The 15,560-nt window shown below is 38.8% G+C and overlaps 1 protein-coding gene across 1 annotated transcript; it reads right to left on the minus strand.

Annotated features, from left to right (window-relative positions):
* Nucleotides 1–7,658: 7,658 nt before the first annotated feature.
* Nucleotides 7,659–8,685, minus strand: LOC141619930 (uncharacterized). The gene is made up of 2 exons (XM_074436935.1): nt 8,655–8,685; nt 7,659–8,338 (listed from the first exon to the last, which is right to left on the minus strand). The coding sequence occupies exons 1-2, from the start codon at nt 8,683–8,685 to the stop codon at nt 7,659–7,661; spliced, it is 711 nt and encodes a 236-aa protein (XP_074293036.1).
* Nucleotides 8,686–15,560: the final 6,875 nt, after the last annotated feature.

The raw sequence follows: 15,560 nt of genomic DNA on the forward strand, positions 1-15,560 counted from the left end.
AGGAACAAAAGGGCTCGATCGATCGAACGCAAGTCGATCGAGAGGATTACTAAACGAGAAAGTGCTCGATCGACTAAATGGTGGTCGATCGAGTACTTTTATCGACAAATCTGCTCGATCGAGTACGAGGACATCTCGATCGAAAGCGTCGTGGTTTTAAAAGTGGTCGATCGAGTGCAGCTGAGGACTCGATCGAGTAAAACAAGACAGAAAAACCACTCGATCGATTTAAAAACTTGCTCGATCGAGTACAAAAATTTCTGGAAATGCAAAACCCTCGTGAAACATTTTGTCAAAACAAAACTTATTGCAATTATGATCAAAACCTTGTAAAATTAAATCAACAAATTGCAAAACATTAACATATTGCTATAATGATCGTGTAAAATAACAATATGCAACGGACAATAACCGTATCAGCCGTGTAAACACAAGACACGGTTTTAAAACCGCAACAGCCAAAATAAAAAAATTCTGCCGTGAGAATTACTGCTGCCGCACGGATTTTTAGACAAAACAAAAATCGTTTCAAAATCGTTTGATGAAAAATCACAATGATAAATTTACGTGGCCTCACTCTGATACCACTTGTGGGGTAATATCCGTATAAGACCCTCTAAATTTAGGATTATAACGTAAATTTAGCATGTGAAATATTGTCATAAACGAAAAACAACAAAGAAACAATCAGGATTAAGAATCAACCTCGGGTCCTTTGTAGTGCGGCGTAAAGAACAGAAATCAACAAAGATTTCCTCCTAATTGTTGCACCCAAGACCGTCTGAGACTATGCCCTTGTGCTAGAAATGCTCTCTAATTGACTTGCAATATCGAGAGAGCTATTGTGAGGTTTTACAGATGTGAGATCTAGGAATTTCAGAGAAAATGTTCCGAAACCCTAATTATTTTTCACTAATGACAATTAGGTTACAAAAGAGAGGAGGGCTCCCTTTTGTTCCCTTGGTTCGGCCGAGAGCTTTACATGGGGAAAGTGGGCTTTCCACTTTCTCTAATTTTTAACTCATGGTACGACCCGAAATCCGCTAAATGTATATGACACGGTTTCATTATAAACTGTCATCGGTTATCGGATATTAAAGCATCAACTAATAAGACGGATTAGTTGAATTATTAATACATGTCCGACAAAGACAATATTGTATAATTATATTCAATATACATTAATCAAATATAAATCGCTTATATTTAATTTTACGAATTAACTGTTTAATTCGCCTTAGCCCATTTTATTTAATCCGTATAAAATATAATATCTCAACATCACATTTTGACTAATTACTAGTCAAATAACTCGGACTAACTGGTTAGTCAAAATTGGCATCAACATGACTGTATTTTCATACTGTCACATCTCTCAAACGTATCCTATAGGTGTGACTTTTAGGGACCAGTTGATCACCGCCATCTGTATGACAATAACGTCAAACTTATCTAGCAAGCCAATCGTTATTGATAAACGTGGATCAACTGATAATAATACCAAAAGTATGCCCTTTGATCCTTTTAGAGATTTATAAGTCCTTGCACTAACTTTTAAGGACACCAACCCCAACATGGACGCTCATCCTGAGCCTCCCTTAATGTGATGTCCAGTTCTGTAGTAGAATCCGAGCGGATTGAAGAATGAGACGCTCGTCCTGAAAAAGACGCCCGTATTCCTTGTAGGACGCTTGTCCTGCTTGACACCTGAAGAAAAGTCTAGGACCGTAACAAAATCCGAGCGGATTTTAAAGAGAACTCCCGTCCTGATTAAGCCGCTCGTCCCAAAGCAAAGACGCTCATCTTTTGCTGCTCCCAGAAAAGGCAAAGACCCTGTAAGGAAATCCGAGCAGATTATTCACACGACGCTCGGACCATCTAAGATAAGAGGCTCGTCCCACACGCGAAGACGCTCGGATTCCTGCATTTTTCTCAGATTATCCGCCCAGGCTCGACCCGAAGCTGCTCGTCCTACCCTCTTTTCTATAAAACTACCCCCACCATCCCTCATTTCCTCATCTTATCTAAACACAATCTACTTATCTTCATCCCAAAAACACTCCCTTCTCAACAAAAACAACAAAACCCTAACTTTCTCAAATCGAAAATGATGAACATCAAGGGAAAAGCCAAGAACTTGTTGAAGACGCTACCAAGAAACGCAAGGGCTCATCTTCGTCATCCCCTCAACAAATGGTGATACCAAGAAACTTTCATCCCGTGATAAGAGGAGGGGTGGAGCAACTTGAGTACTATCCGGAGGTACTCTTCACATCCGATGCCCACCGTACCAAGTTCGTCAGTTTGCTAGGTAAGCATTACGAACCGACTCAGTTTATTGATACTAGGGTGTTAGAAACCCTAGGGATAAAGTACCAGACCAAAATGTTCTTTGACGGTCTAGGGATAGGGAAACTATTCCATGCCCATGAAGAGACGTACCTTAGCCTCACCTTTGAATTTTTGAGTAGCCTTCGCATTGTTTCGAACACGAGGGTGAATGTTGGTATAGAGTTTAGGTTATGAACATTGACCATAGCCTATCAGTTGACCAATTTGCTCATATTTTTAGTCTTACTGTGCCAACAAACAACATCAACAAACCCTCTGATTTTGATGTGGACCTATTATGGAAAGCTATTTCCAGGAGGGATTTCATTCACCAAAAACAATGCCACACCTTTGCTATTCAACACCCGGTGATTCGGATCACGGAACGTTTCGTAGCCGGAACAATAAATGGGAGATATGAGCAAGATAGGTGCACTCTCCTCGATTTGACATTCCTTGAGTCCTATATAAATGTTCGAGGGACAAGGAGGTACAACTTCAATACCCCCCTTGAGATGCGTACGAGATTCTTTGATTTCTCTCAAGGGAACACCCAACTTAAGACCTTCGTGATGGGAGGTCTAATTACTATCTTGGCAAACTACCTTTGTCCCGGGTTCAACCAATATGGGACTTATACACCCCTTGTGGGGAGTACTTTGATTGATGAGGATGCTGTCTTCAACCACCACCGGTGGTGTGCCTACACTCAAGAAGGGAGTGTAGAATGGTTCACAAAAGGGTGCACTTCTATTGTTCTTTCGGGGTGGAATATACCCGGTACCGACCCAAGGTTGAGCCAGTATTCGCCTAGGCCGAGCTACCTTCTCGACATCCAAATCCTCGGTAACCCCCCTCCAAGAGAGGAAGCACCCCGCCAACCACCACAACCTCGTGGGATACCGGCAAGGCCCATTCCCCCACCATCCTATGTGCCTATCCCACCATACCCTACTCCTCATACGCCATTCGAACCACAAATCCCCGATACCCCGGGTATTAATGACTTGATGAAACTTATGAATAGAGTTGATCTTGGGGTGCATGAAGGGAGGGTCGATAACTACATGGCCCTTTATCCCCAGTACTATCAAATGGCACAAGAATGGTACATTAACCCTAATGGCCCTCGACCATCTTGGGCTCAACCACATCTTTTGTTCCCTAATCAAGGGAACCAAGCCGGGAACTTTGGTGGTCAAGGTGGAGGATACCGTGGTCAAGGAGGAGGGTATGACCAAGGAGGAAGCTCTAGTAGGTATGGCTACCCCCAAGATGATGATGACGAGTTAGACATGCCTATCTCACCACCTCCATTTGTATGATACTCTTCTCTCTCTCTCTCTCTCTCTCTCTCTCTCTCTCTCTCTCTCTCTCTTGTATAATGCATTGCATTTAGTTTAGCCTTCACATGCGCTTGTATTATATTTAATATTGCATTTTCATATAGTATAGTTTGCATTGTAATATATTTCATATGATTCATGTAGTTAGTTGCATATAGACTAGAATTCATGCATAATCACTAATGACCAATCCTATTCTTTTCTACATTAGAGATAGTGTTTAAATCGGTTTGAGGAGGTTTGATCATAGGTGACCATAGTTAACTAGAAATAATGCATCATATAGGGTAGTGTAGATTGCATTCATTTGTTATATATGTCATATAGAATTGCATTTAGTTAGAGCATGCATTCATTCATATCATTGCATTTATTCAAAAATCTAAAAAAAAAAAAACATGTACTTTCATTTTCATTCCTACTCATACATGTACATTGAGGACAATGTCCAAAATAAAGTGGGGGATGGGAATTTATATTCCAAAAATGCATAAAAATTGAAAAATTTAGAAAATCCCCAAAGATATGTTCTTTACTTTCATAAAAACAAAACCCATAAAAATTTAAAAATTGAAAAAATCCAAAAACATGTTCATTCCCTTTTTAGTGTTGTCTTGTATATATTGTGTTTGTTCATTCTTGTTCACATTGATTGACTACGCCACATCCGAGACATGAGGATATTGAAGACCGCATGGTATGATCTTTCCAATCTCCTTTTTCCTCTTTATGTTAATGACTATGTGGCTTTATCTTGATTGATGCGGTAAAACCAATGTGAATTTAGGATTGCGTTTAGATTATTTTGCATACTAGTTGGTAGAATCATATTTATTAGGATGTATATATGTTAGTTGCATCATGGCATGTAGTTTGCATGTTAGAAAAATTTTGTGAAACCGTCTACTTGGGAAGCTTGAAAAGTGTATATAGGCCCTAGTAGATGCTTTTTATTCTTAAGACTTTGCTTGTTAGAATACTTGTAAAACACCCTAGGATGTGTCATACTAGTATCCTTTGACCCATGGATTAAGGCCTAGTCAAGAGTACCTTGTGGTGTGATAACTGCTTGGCTACCGTTTATTCCAAGGTGACCCTTGAAACCATGCAACCATCATTCATCCATGTTCTACCACATTTTGTTATCAAAGGGAATGGGCACAAAAAGAAATTGTTCAAAATTGAGTTCAAGAAAAGAAAAGAAAACAAAAAGTTTTCAAAATTCAAAGAGTAGTAACAAAAATAAAACTCCTATGCTTCAAATATAAGGCACCCTCGTTACTAATTGGGGTGACTTGGAAAATGTTCAAAAAATAAATGCAAAGAAAAGTTGAAAGTTGTCAAGTATTGAAATGCCAAACATCAAAAGAAATGGCAAAAAGAAAGGGTTCTCAAAGTGTTATATGCCACAAGAAATTGGGGGGAAAAACAACAACAAAGCAAACTCCCATATGAAACTCAAATACTATTGATCCCTTTTCAATCGTATCCACTTTTGTGCATGGTAGAGAGGGGACGACCCTTCTTCTTGTCTAGGCAAGAAGGGGAATTCCGCGATCCTCCAGTGTTTCTAACACCATAAGGAGTCTATTCTTGACAAAAGCATTTAACGACTGAGGACAAAGGTACCCTAGCTTGACACAACTTGGAGGTGATTTATTGAAATCCTTCTAGGCTTAGTAGTTTGAAGAAATTGCATCTATAAAGGAGTGTGTACCCTTGAATTGCTTCCCCTTTAGATAATATCCGTCACTTAGATGAGGAAAGTGGCTATTCTTTTGTAGATGCAACAATTACTTGATTTTGTGTGCTTTAATGATTGGATGTGTCGCCATTTTGGCAAGACCCACCTTGACTTGCAAGAAGGCATCCTACCTCATGGTTGTTATGTTGTGAGTTGAAGGAGTGGATTGAGACCCGTTAATTGTCTCACATCGGCTATATTATTATGTTAGTTTAAATAAAGGTCTAATTTTTGTCACCTCTTTACTTGGGACGAGTAAAGGTTCGGTTTTGGGATATTTGATGTGACCATTATTTGCGCACATTTAGTCCCCTACTTGAACCTATTTTGCATATTATTATAGCGTCTCATAGCCATTTTTCCCGTCAAATGCTTCCTATTTTGCTTTCCTATTGCTTTGTGTTTGATTTGTTGGAAAGGAGGCAATTAGGCAGAAAATTCCCGTCTCTTGAGCTTATTCGGAAGGACATTGACGATCTTGGTTGAACGGGTATTGAAGGAAGGGCAAGAACCAAAGACTAATATTGGGAGAATAAGGAATTTGTGAAGAGAAGGATTCTGAAGAAGAATCCGAGCGTCCAAGAAGCCAAAACGCCCGTCCAAGAAGCCTGAAATCCGAGGGTCCAAGCCCTTCAGCCGCTCGTCCCTCCATGCAACAATCCGAGCGGATTCACCTTTTGGACGAGCGGATCGTGGCGTCCTCAGCAAAGATGCTCATCTCTCCGAAATACTAGCGATTCCCTGCTTAGAGCTTAGAATTGTTAATTACTAGTTTATCCTTAGTTAACCTAATCCCCACTATAAATACCCCATTTGGATGATAATCAAAGGGGGGCTTCCACATTAAAAAAACTCTCTTAGAATAGATTTAAGAGTAGATTAGAATAGAATAAACCCAATCTTTCCACAAAATTACACATTAATCTCTCCTTAATTATTGTTCAAGTTTATTACTTTTGGGTAATTAATTATTGTTCAAGTTTATTACTTTTGGGTAATTGAATATTATTGGGTTATTATTGGAGGATTGAAAACCCTTCATCAATCAATCAAGTTCTCTTCTTTTATTCCTTGCTTTATTATTTGCATCATCTCAAGTTTGGTATAATTCCTTTACTCTTTACTCTTTATTGTTTATTTCCTTAAGCTCTTATCATATTTATACTTGTTGGTATGATTGACAACCTTGTTGGCATGTTTCCTATGATAATGAGTGAGTAGTCTCTTAACTAGGATTAGTGGGTAATTAAGGGAAACCAACATGGGATTGATTAATGCTTAATCTAATATGTTTTCATAATTAAATTGCTTGCTTGTTGTGATGTCAACCTACACACATGTTATGTTTGATTAAATGCTAAGCCTATGAATCCTTGCATTTATAACCATCACTTACCTTTTCAATGAGACTTGTAAGATATAAACCAACTCGAGTCTTGTTAGACCATACATAGAAGTTGAATAGGAGGAAAGTAAGTCGACTTGTAGGTGTTATACAATATAATCGATTCAGCTCCGGGACCCAACTCTTCCTATGAACCGTAAGACATAAACCAACTCGGTCCCTTTACAACATTAATTGCATGCAACTTTGTAAACATGTTTGTATGATCAACACCATGAATCCCCTATGACCCCATGACATCCTAGTGCGTTTAGTCATTTGTTTACGTTTCCTAGTTCATTGTTTGCTTTAATTTATTGCTTGTATTAGCCTAGGACACAACTACAAACCCAAATCAATCGTGACACTAGCAGAAATTGAGATAGATAGACTTAGAACCCAAAGCACACCGTCCCATGGATCGACCTCGACTTACCACTAACTAGTTGTTTGTTGAGTATTATAAATGTGTTTGATTAGATGTGTGACGACCAACTCTTGTCCCATCATATTGTCAGCAGGGATCGAAAAGAAACACTATTTGATTTCCTCAAAAGATACTGAACGCAGAAGCATACTAGATAAATGATCATCTATTACTCTCCATGTACGCACAGTAGCCTTATGCACCTTAACAGTAGGATTACTTGTTCCCAAAAGACTTTCATAGTACTCTAAAAAGAATTTTCTATCCCTGAGGACCTTGACGAGTGACTCCATGAACATCTTGAATTTGAAAATTTTTATTGTGAATCTGTCTTTGCTTGATCTGGCTAAGGAAATATCTGGTGTTTTCGTCACCCTCTTTTAGCCATTTTGCTTTAGATTTTTGCTGTAGATAGCTATATTTGGCTTATTGCAGAAGGGTATATAACACAGCAGCTTCTCGTTCAGCCAGACTGGTATGGTGGTCATAAGGATTTTGTTGCAGTTTGGATTGAAGCTCATCCAGTAGAACTTTAGCAATATCAGCAGAACGTTCTACATCAGAAAATTGATGCTTATTCAGGTTCTTCAGGGGCTGTTTAAGATTCCTGAGCTTGGTGACCACTTGAAACATTTTAACTCCAAGGACAGGTTTGTTCCATTGATGTTGAATAATTGTCTTAAAGAAAGGATCAAGGCTCCACATATTAAAGTATCTGAAGCAAGGCTTTCTAATGGGTTGGTCAATAGTCTTATAACATATGCAAGGGCAATGATCAAAAGTGCCCTCATTCATGAAATAAGCATAGCTATTTGGGTACAATATCATCCAATCCATATTAATGAGGCACCTGTCAATTCTAGAAAACACTCTTGTAGAAGGGTTTTGTTTATTATTCCATGTGAAGAAGGAACCATGAACTTGAATATCAGTAACTTCACAATAGCTCACACACTGCCTGAACTCATTAATTTCATGCCATGCCACCTCACTCCCAATTCTTTCATTAAAATTCAGTAAGGAGTTGAAATCACCACAAATGCACCAAGGACTAGTGCACATATCCTTAAGATTTTTCAACTGATCCCAAAGAGCTTGTTTTTCCCCTTAAGAGTTGAAGCCATATACTACTGTAAACCAGAAGGGCTCACTAGTTCCAATTTCAGTAACCCCCATAGTGATATGTTGGTTAGAACTACATATGATATGAACAGAGAAGAGTTGAGGCACCCATATAATCCATACTTTTACCCCCTGGATGATGAATATTATTATTAACACGCTCCCAATAATGACCCAGATAAAGAAGAACATGGAAAAAATCTTACTCCTTTATTTTAGTTTCTACCAAACCAAATAAACCAATTTTATTCTGATGAAGAAATCTCCTAATATCTAACTGTTTATTTGGATTATTCATACCTCGCACGTTCCAGAAGCTTAACTTATCCATTATCACTAGATATAAGGACTCTAGACAACCCTTGGTTCTTGCACAATACTCTTCCCCTTGTCTTTTGATGGTGAGACTACCTCAGCATAGTATTTCGTAGGGCTAGAAGGAGAAGTGATTACATGTTCCTGCCTAGACACTTGAATAATTGGGCTGATTGGAGTAGGTAAAAGTGAGGATTATGGTATGTGGGACCACCAAAAGGGGTTTCAGGTACAGGAACCACGAGAACAGGTTGAGAGGGCATAGTAGACTGCACTGGAATTGGCCCAGATGGTTTCACCACAGGCCGCCACACCTGAACAATCCTTGGTGCAGCAACCTTCCTTCTGCAAGCCTCTTTAGTGTGCCCTATGTCTTTACAGGCACCACAGAAGACTGGTTACCACTCATATTCCACGCAAACACGAACATCCTCCCCCCTTTCATCCTTGAAATGAATTCTTTCTTGGAACTCTTAACCCGCTTGCACTTCCACCATCAATCGAGCATAGCCAATTTTAGTTTTATCCATAGTGGCAGCATTAGCTCTCATATATTTTCCTACAAGTGAAGCAATTTTCTCCAGACAGTGTTCTCCCCAGAATCTCAGACCAAGTCCATACAGACGAATCCATACAGGCATAGCTTTAACAGGCTCATTTGCCATAGAAGTTGTTTCAGTCCATGGTTTGACAACAAGCGGTTTGTTTTCCAACATAGGGAATCCCTATTTTAACACTAAGTCCTTACATTCCATAGTCGGGAAGTGTACCAGAAAATCTCCATTGGGTAAAAATGACACTTTGTCATACTTGTATTTCCCCCAAATAGTATTAATAAGACCAGACAACTGTGCCCATGGAGGATTTCCACCCAATACATAACATATGACCGCAGTTGACCAATATTTAAGTTCTGGCTTAACGTCATCCACCGTAATTTGAATTGATTGCATAGGTTTGGGAGATTTACGCTTACCTGTAACTTAAGTCCATCCAGGTTCCTCAGCAATAGGATCTTCTTCCTCCTCCGATTCATCAACTGTTTCAACTACATCATCCAGATTGAGAACCGGGATCCCCACAATTTTACTGACCGGTCTTGAACTCTTCGCGTCAGCAGTGTGTGGAATCACTGGAAACTTAGAAGTGGAAGCCGGCATAACCAAATCAGTTGGTTCCCTCATATCGTCACTATTATCAAGGTGTAAATTTTCTGTATTAGTAAAGGATAGTCTTAATTTAGCTTTAGATTGTAATTTTTGTTTGTTGAAAGAAGTTTTTGATCGAGATTTCTTTGCCATATTGCAACTGAAACCCTAATTTTCTAGAGAGGATTTTCTCTCTCCAGAATTCATTATTTCTTGACAGTGTTTTTACAAATAAAAACTTGTACCTTCGAGATAGGATGATTGGTCAAATAGGTTTGGGTAAGAGCCAAGGAAGGCTAGATAAAACGACTTAAGAAGGTCGAGTAATGAAAAATTAACAATTGTCTCATATAAACTATTCCTAACCTTGTTCAAGTTTCACCCTAGGTAACACTAGACTTAGTCTAAGTCTATCATCCCCAGCAAAGTCGCCAAACTATGGACCAAGCCACTCGCACCCGTGCGTTATGGTATCGTGGCACTTATCCCACGGAACTTTGTGAACAAAGCACGTCATGGGTCGTTACTGATTTGAAAGGCATTGAAACCGGTGAAAGGTTTGAGCAAGTCTGCATTTGTGGAGTCGCCACAAATGTTTATGGGAAATTGGAATAGTTCGAATACTTTATGCCATGTCAAGACACAAAGTAGTGACATGAACACTAAGAAATCTGTTACCCTTAGCATTCTATGTCTAGAATGACTCTTGTGATGCTAATAAACACGGGTGTCCAAAGATAAGGGGTGAGGATACATATTAAGAAGCACTTTATTTGATCACCTAATCCCACCCGCCTCGATAGCGGCTTCTACTAATGATTAGGGAAGTCATTTATATTTGATATATTATTGATTGTATGCATGCGATGCAACATCCATGTTTTAATCCTAGCATGTGAATTTTAAATAAGTCGGTTGAACATACAATTTAGTAAACAATTGCGGTCGAATTGAATATTAAGGTTCATTTACATGCGAATTGCCATGAAAATAAATCATACAAAGATGAAAGAGAATAAATAAATTATAATAGAAGTAGATTACGATGAATTTACGTCATAAATATGCTCAAAAGGATTTAGAAAATAATAGAAAAAGAGTAAGAAAATAAAATATGTCGAATTATTGTGGTAATAAGAATAATATTCAATTAGAGTCCTAATTAAAAAGCCTACGTCAAAGTGAGGAGAGTCCAGAGGCTGAATCCAACCCATAATAGATACAGCACTTGCAACGTCCTCTGGAATAGGCGCATCAGATGATGCGTCCTCTGAAAGAGTTGCTGTTTATGCGACTGCTCAAGAGCTGGGCTCTGACTGTGAAAGTCAGACCCGCGAATTAGTTAATGTTTATTGGTTTGTTTATATTGATTATTGCACATGACTCAAGTGGAATTTATACACATTAAAGAACGTCATGAAACGAATTTAAACAAATTATACAGCGGCTTTTTATGAACTACGATTAACTACAACGCCGCATTCACAAAAGCTTGAAACTTGGATTATAAGTTGAATTTAAAGAAAGGTAAATGGGGGAAATTGGAAAACGATTAAAAATAATGTACATACCAGATTCAAACAACTCGATATGTGAAGATCGAATCCTTTGAGTCCGGGTTTGTATAAAGTGACAAAAAACCCGCAAATATTTACTATAAGGGATTTAATTAAAAAAGGATTAAATAAAATAATTTAGGAACTCGAAAGTTATGAAAATTGCAGAATTAAAGAAAGAGAAATGAAAGAAGAAAAGGAACAGATACTCGAAAAAGAAGAAGAAGAGCAGCAGCAGAGAAGTAGCCTCTGGAAGAGGCGCAGCAGATTCTGCGACTATTCCAGAAGGCGCATCAGCTGATACGTTTTACTACGTCGTCTTTCGCTGCTGTTTCGCAAAAAAGGGTTTAAAAGATGATTTAAGCATGCTCATGATATAAATTCGTACAAAAGTATAATTACAAAATATAAACAATATTTGAAATAGGTTTACACCCTCAGACTTACACGTTTAATGAAGCGAGTCTTAACTAAGTTGTCATTCAGTGATTGCTCGACTCGGTGTAGGATTGAAAGTGCCTTTTGAAAAGGATTTAGTAACAAATTGATTAGGTTGATTGAACGGAGTTGGTCAAATTGTTCAGTCAAATGCAACGAGACTAATACCTAGAAGGATCTGGGATCACGTGGTCGAGTGATCAAGCACGTGGGCATCAAAAGCAATAGCAAAGGTTTAGAATGCAAAGAGAGAAGAAAATGGTGGACACTCGTGTGAAAAATATGTGAGGCGAAGGCCTTTTTCTATACTAATCATGAGGTGGAATTTTAGGAAAAAGATAAGATTTGAAAGAATTCGGAAATATTTTGGAAACTGATTAAAATTAGCCCAGGAAGAAGCGTAACTGATGCTGCGACCTTTCCAAGAGACGCAGCACCTCCTACGTCCTTTCCTGAGGTTTTTCCTCCTCAACAAGAACGATTTCCGAGTTTTAATTTAAGAATTAGGGTAGATGTAGGCTTCTTTATTCCGTAAGAAAAGATATTTTCCGGAATTTAATACTAAAAATAATATTTAGGAATAAATTCTACAATACTCCGACTCGTACTCAAGACGATTTTAGAAGATGAATATGGTTTTTGACTAGGACTCCAAATGTACTCTAATTACTATTAAAACAACCGTAAGGACACCTAGATGGCGACTAAGGGGTTGACACGCGTTGATATAGGACACCTACATGCCAATCTAAGGATATCCAGTGGTCTGAAAGCCACGTTCGGGGACGTAGAAATGCTTTCGACCGGATCGCTTTAGATCGGTCAGTTTCGTTTCGATGAAGGTCTCGAAATGATGCAGAAATGTTCGGAGTCGCCACCAAGTAATTATGGAATGCCTGGAAAGCATTTGAATCCACTTTATACCTCAATCAACCGAAGCACAAAGCAGAGCTTGACATAGGTACTAAAGATAAGGATTCGTCCATCTTTTAGCATCCTATCGCCAAAATGACTCTCGTACACCCTGGATAAGGCCATTCACTATCTAAAGGTTCTGAGTAAGAGGTGAGAGTATGAATTAGGAAGCTCTTTAATCGAAAACCAAATCCTGCCCGAGGTAGCGGCCTCTACTGATCGATCTTGGTTGGTTAAGTGCAAAAGTTGATAAAACGGGTTTAATTCATGCATGCGCATAAACAAGTTTAAACCTAACATGTGATATTTTCTATGTCGGTTGTTTATTCAAATATCAATTAATTGATGTCGAGTTATATTTAAGAGTTGATTTGCATGCAAAGACGAAAATTAAACATCCATTTACGAAGTTAGGTTTACGGTACTTACTACGAACCATTTGTTTAAAAAGGTGTGTTTAAAATGTGAAATGTAGAACATAATATCGCCAATCTGATCCGCCATGTATTCGGGTTAACCAAAATTATGATCGTCCTAGACAAGTTCTGGAATGAAATAGAAGCAATGCCAGACAACCTTTTAAGGCGCGAGCTTATTGGCGATGCAAGGGGGCTTCCCCTGGTTTTGCAAAAGTTGAAGAACAAAAGGGTATTGGGGCTTGTGTTAGACGACAGCCCAAGTGAGCCTTCTGGGCTTGCAAAAGGTTTGTTAAAACCGTTTTAGAAGGTAGTTTAAAGCCGCTTTTGTTGAAAAGGTCGTTAATACCACTTTTGTGTTATAGTGTAGAATGTGACTCGAAATATTCATCATTATGTTGATGGTACCCATCGCAGGGTTTGAATTTGCAAGCTTGACCTGGATAGTTTTGTAAATAAATATGTAAAATGTAGTTGCTCAACCATTTCATCACCGTACTCGAATTAAGTCGACATGGCATATATGTTAGCCAAGGGTGACATGCAATATGGTTAAGATAAAGAGAAAATAGAAATAAAATGAAAGGTGTTTGATATGAACTAATTATATTAAGTTCATTGCTTTGTAATTAGTAGATATTTATCATCGTCCTCAAGATTAAACCGACATGGTATATGTGAACCAAGGATGATTATGAATATTACCAAAATGCTTACAAATGTGAATAAATGAAAAAATGAAAGAAATAGGAGATTAAAATGTTCAAATCTCTGTAAATTTGTTATTAACCAACAATATCATTGTTACACGGGATAAAACCGTCATGGTATAAATAACCAAGGCTGATTTCGAAAATGGTCAAAAATGTTTTTCGTAAAAATGATTTGTAATGGTAAAACCCGTTTAGAGAAAAGAAAGAATGAATGAAATAAAACACGAGGAATGATGAACTCAAACACGTTGAGTTTTAACCTAAAAGGTCATATGAGGCGCGAGCCCCTAGGCGAGGCAATAAGCCTCTGTCTCAGGCCAAAACTCGGTTTTAGCATGATCTTTCCATGTTTTGAATCGTGTTATGCATGTTTTATGATATTAAAGTCATGAAAACAGTAAAGGAACATGAAATAAGAGGATTAATTACACCCTCATACTTAGAAGCTCAGTTGCTTGACAAGAAATCGACAAAGTGTAAAACTTCAGAGTCGGAAAGCTCGATTTGAAAAACCGTTTGGTAAATATGGAGTGTTACTTTGCTTTAATGTGGGTGTAGTTTTTCAAAGTGGTAAGTCAAGTGTTTTTAATGCACGATGACGGCACCAAACAATGCGTAAGGCTCGTGTTTTCAATCGGTAGGTCGAGAACACGTGTCGGTTTTTGACTTTAAAAGTCAAGGTCAAGAATTTTAAGGGAGAAAGAAAAGACGGACTCTCCCGTGCTATGCAAATGGGGTGCTAGAGGGGTATTTATAGAGAAATGTGGGATGTTAGGTCGGTTGAGTTTGCATGGAGGCTAAGGAGGAGGCCAATTAAGGCGCGGGCGACTTAGTGCCTCAATGGGGTGTCATGTCCTTTTTGAAAATTTGGAATTTGTGTTTCTTTTATCCTAGGTTTTGTTAGGATGTGTTTTCTGGTTGATTGTATTTTCTAAGCTATGTAAGCTTGTGTTTGGGCGTTATTTGGGGTTGATATTTGGTGTTTGACTCGGGTTTGATTTTGTGTTGAGTCGGGATTTGAATTTTGAGTTGGTTTTTGGTCCAGTGTCGGTTTTCACTCTAATTAGTGTCATTGCGACCCCGTCGCCGTGCATAAAATACTCCAGGTATTTTTGACATGTTTTAGCATGCTTTTCATTCTCGAAACCACTTTTTGAGCTTTTCGACATGCAGTTATACAAACCATCGACCAAACGTAGCAATTTCTGAAACATGTTGCAGTCCGATAATCATCAGGTGTTTGTTGGGGATTCCACAGATACCGGGTATCTACAGAGCCCCCACTTTGACTGAGGCTTAGACAGGGCGAAAGTAAAAGTATAGCCTCATGGTCAATCGAAGATTACAACCCGAAGATTATTGCGACGTCGAGGCGAATCAAAAGGGTTTGAGTAGAGGACCTGCCATTAGGAAAGGCGACATCAAGGCGACTCGGGGATTCGAGTCAACGACTTGCCGTTGGGAACAGTTTAGAGTCTGTCGACTGTCGATGCAGGTTGTTTAAAGTCTGTTAAACTACGTATATAGGCTCGCCAGCCACAGGAAGGACTCATATCTTCGGGATATGTCCTTGATTTATTCTTGCACATGCGTAGTGGCTCGCCGGCCACTGATGGTCGAGTGATCGACTGCGGGAAACGGCCTGAATCATCGGGCCTATTTCAAGAGGTTGTATGTTGTCGGTGTGTGGAGACTCGCCATTCAT

The sequence above is a fragment of the Silene latifolia genome, chromosome X, assembly GCF_048544455.1.
Source record: "Silene latifolia isolate original U9 population chromosome X, ASM4854445v1, whole genome shotgun sequence".
Taxonomy (NCBI): domain Eukaryota; kingdom Viridiplantae; phylum Streptophyta; class Magnoliopsida; order Caryophyllales; family Caryophyllaceae; genus Silene; species Silene latifolia.

What these genes read in the sequence shown, in the direction of transcription:
- LOC141619930 (XM_074436935.1), bottom strand. Translation starts at nt 8,685, where the DNA reads ATGGATAAGTTAAGCTTCTGGAACGTGCGAG. An exon ending in AAGCTTCTGGAACGTGCGAG is followed by an intron (nt 8,339 to 8,654) that starts GTATGAATAATC and finishes TCAACTCTTAAG; the next exon opens with GGGAAAAACAAGCTCTTTGG.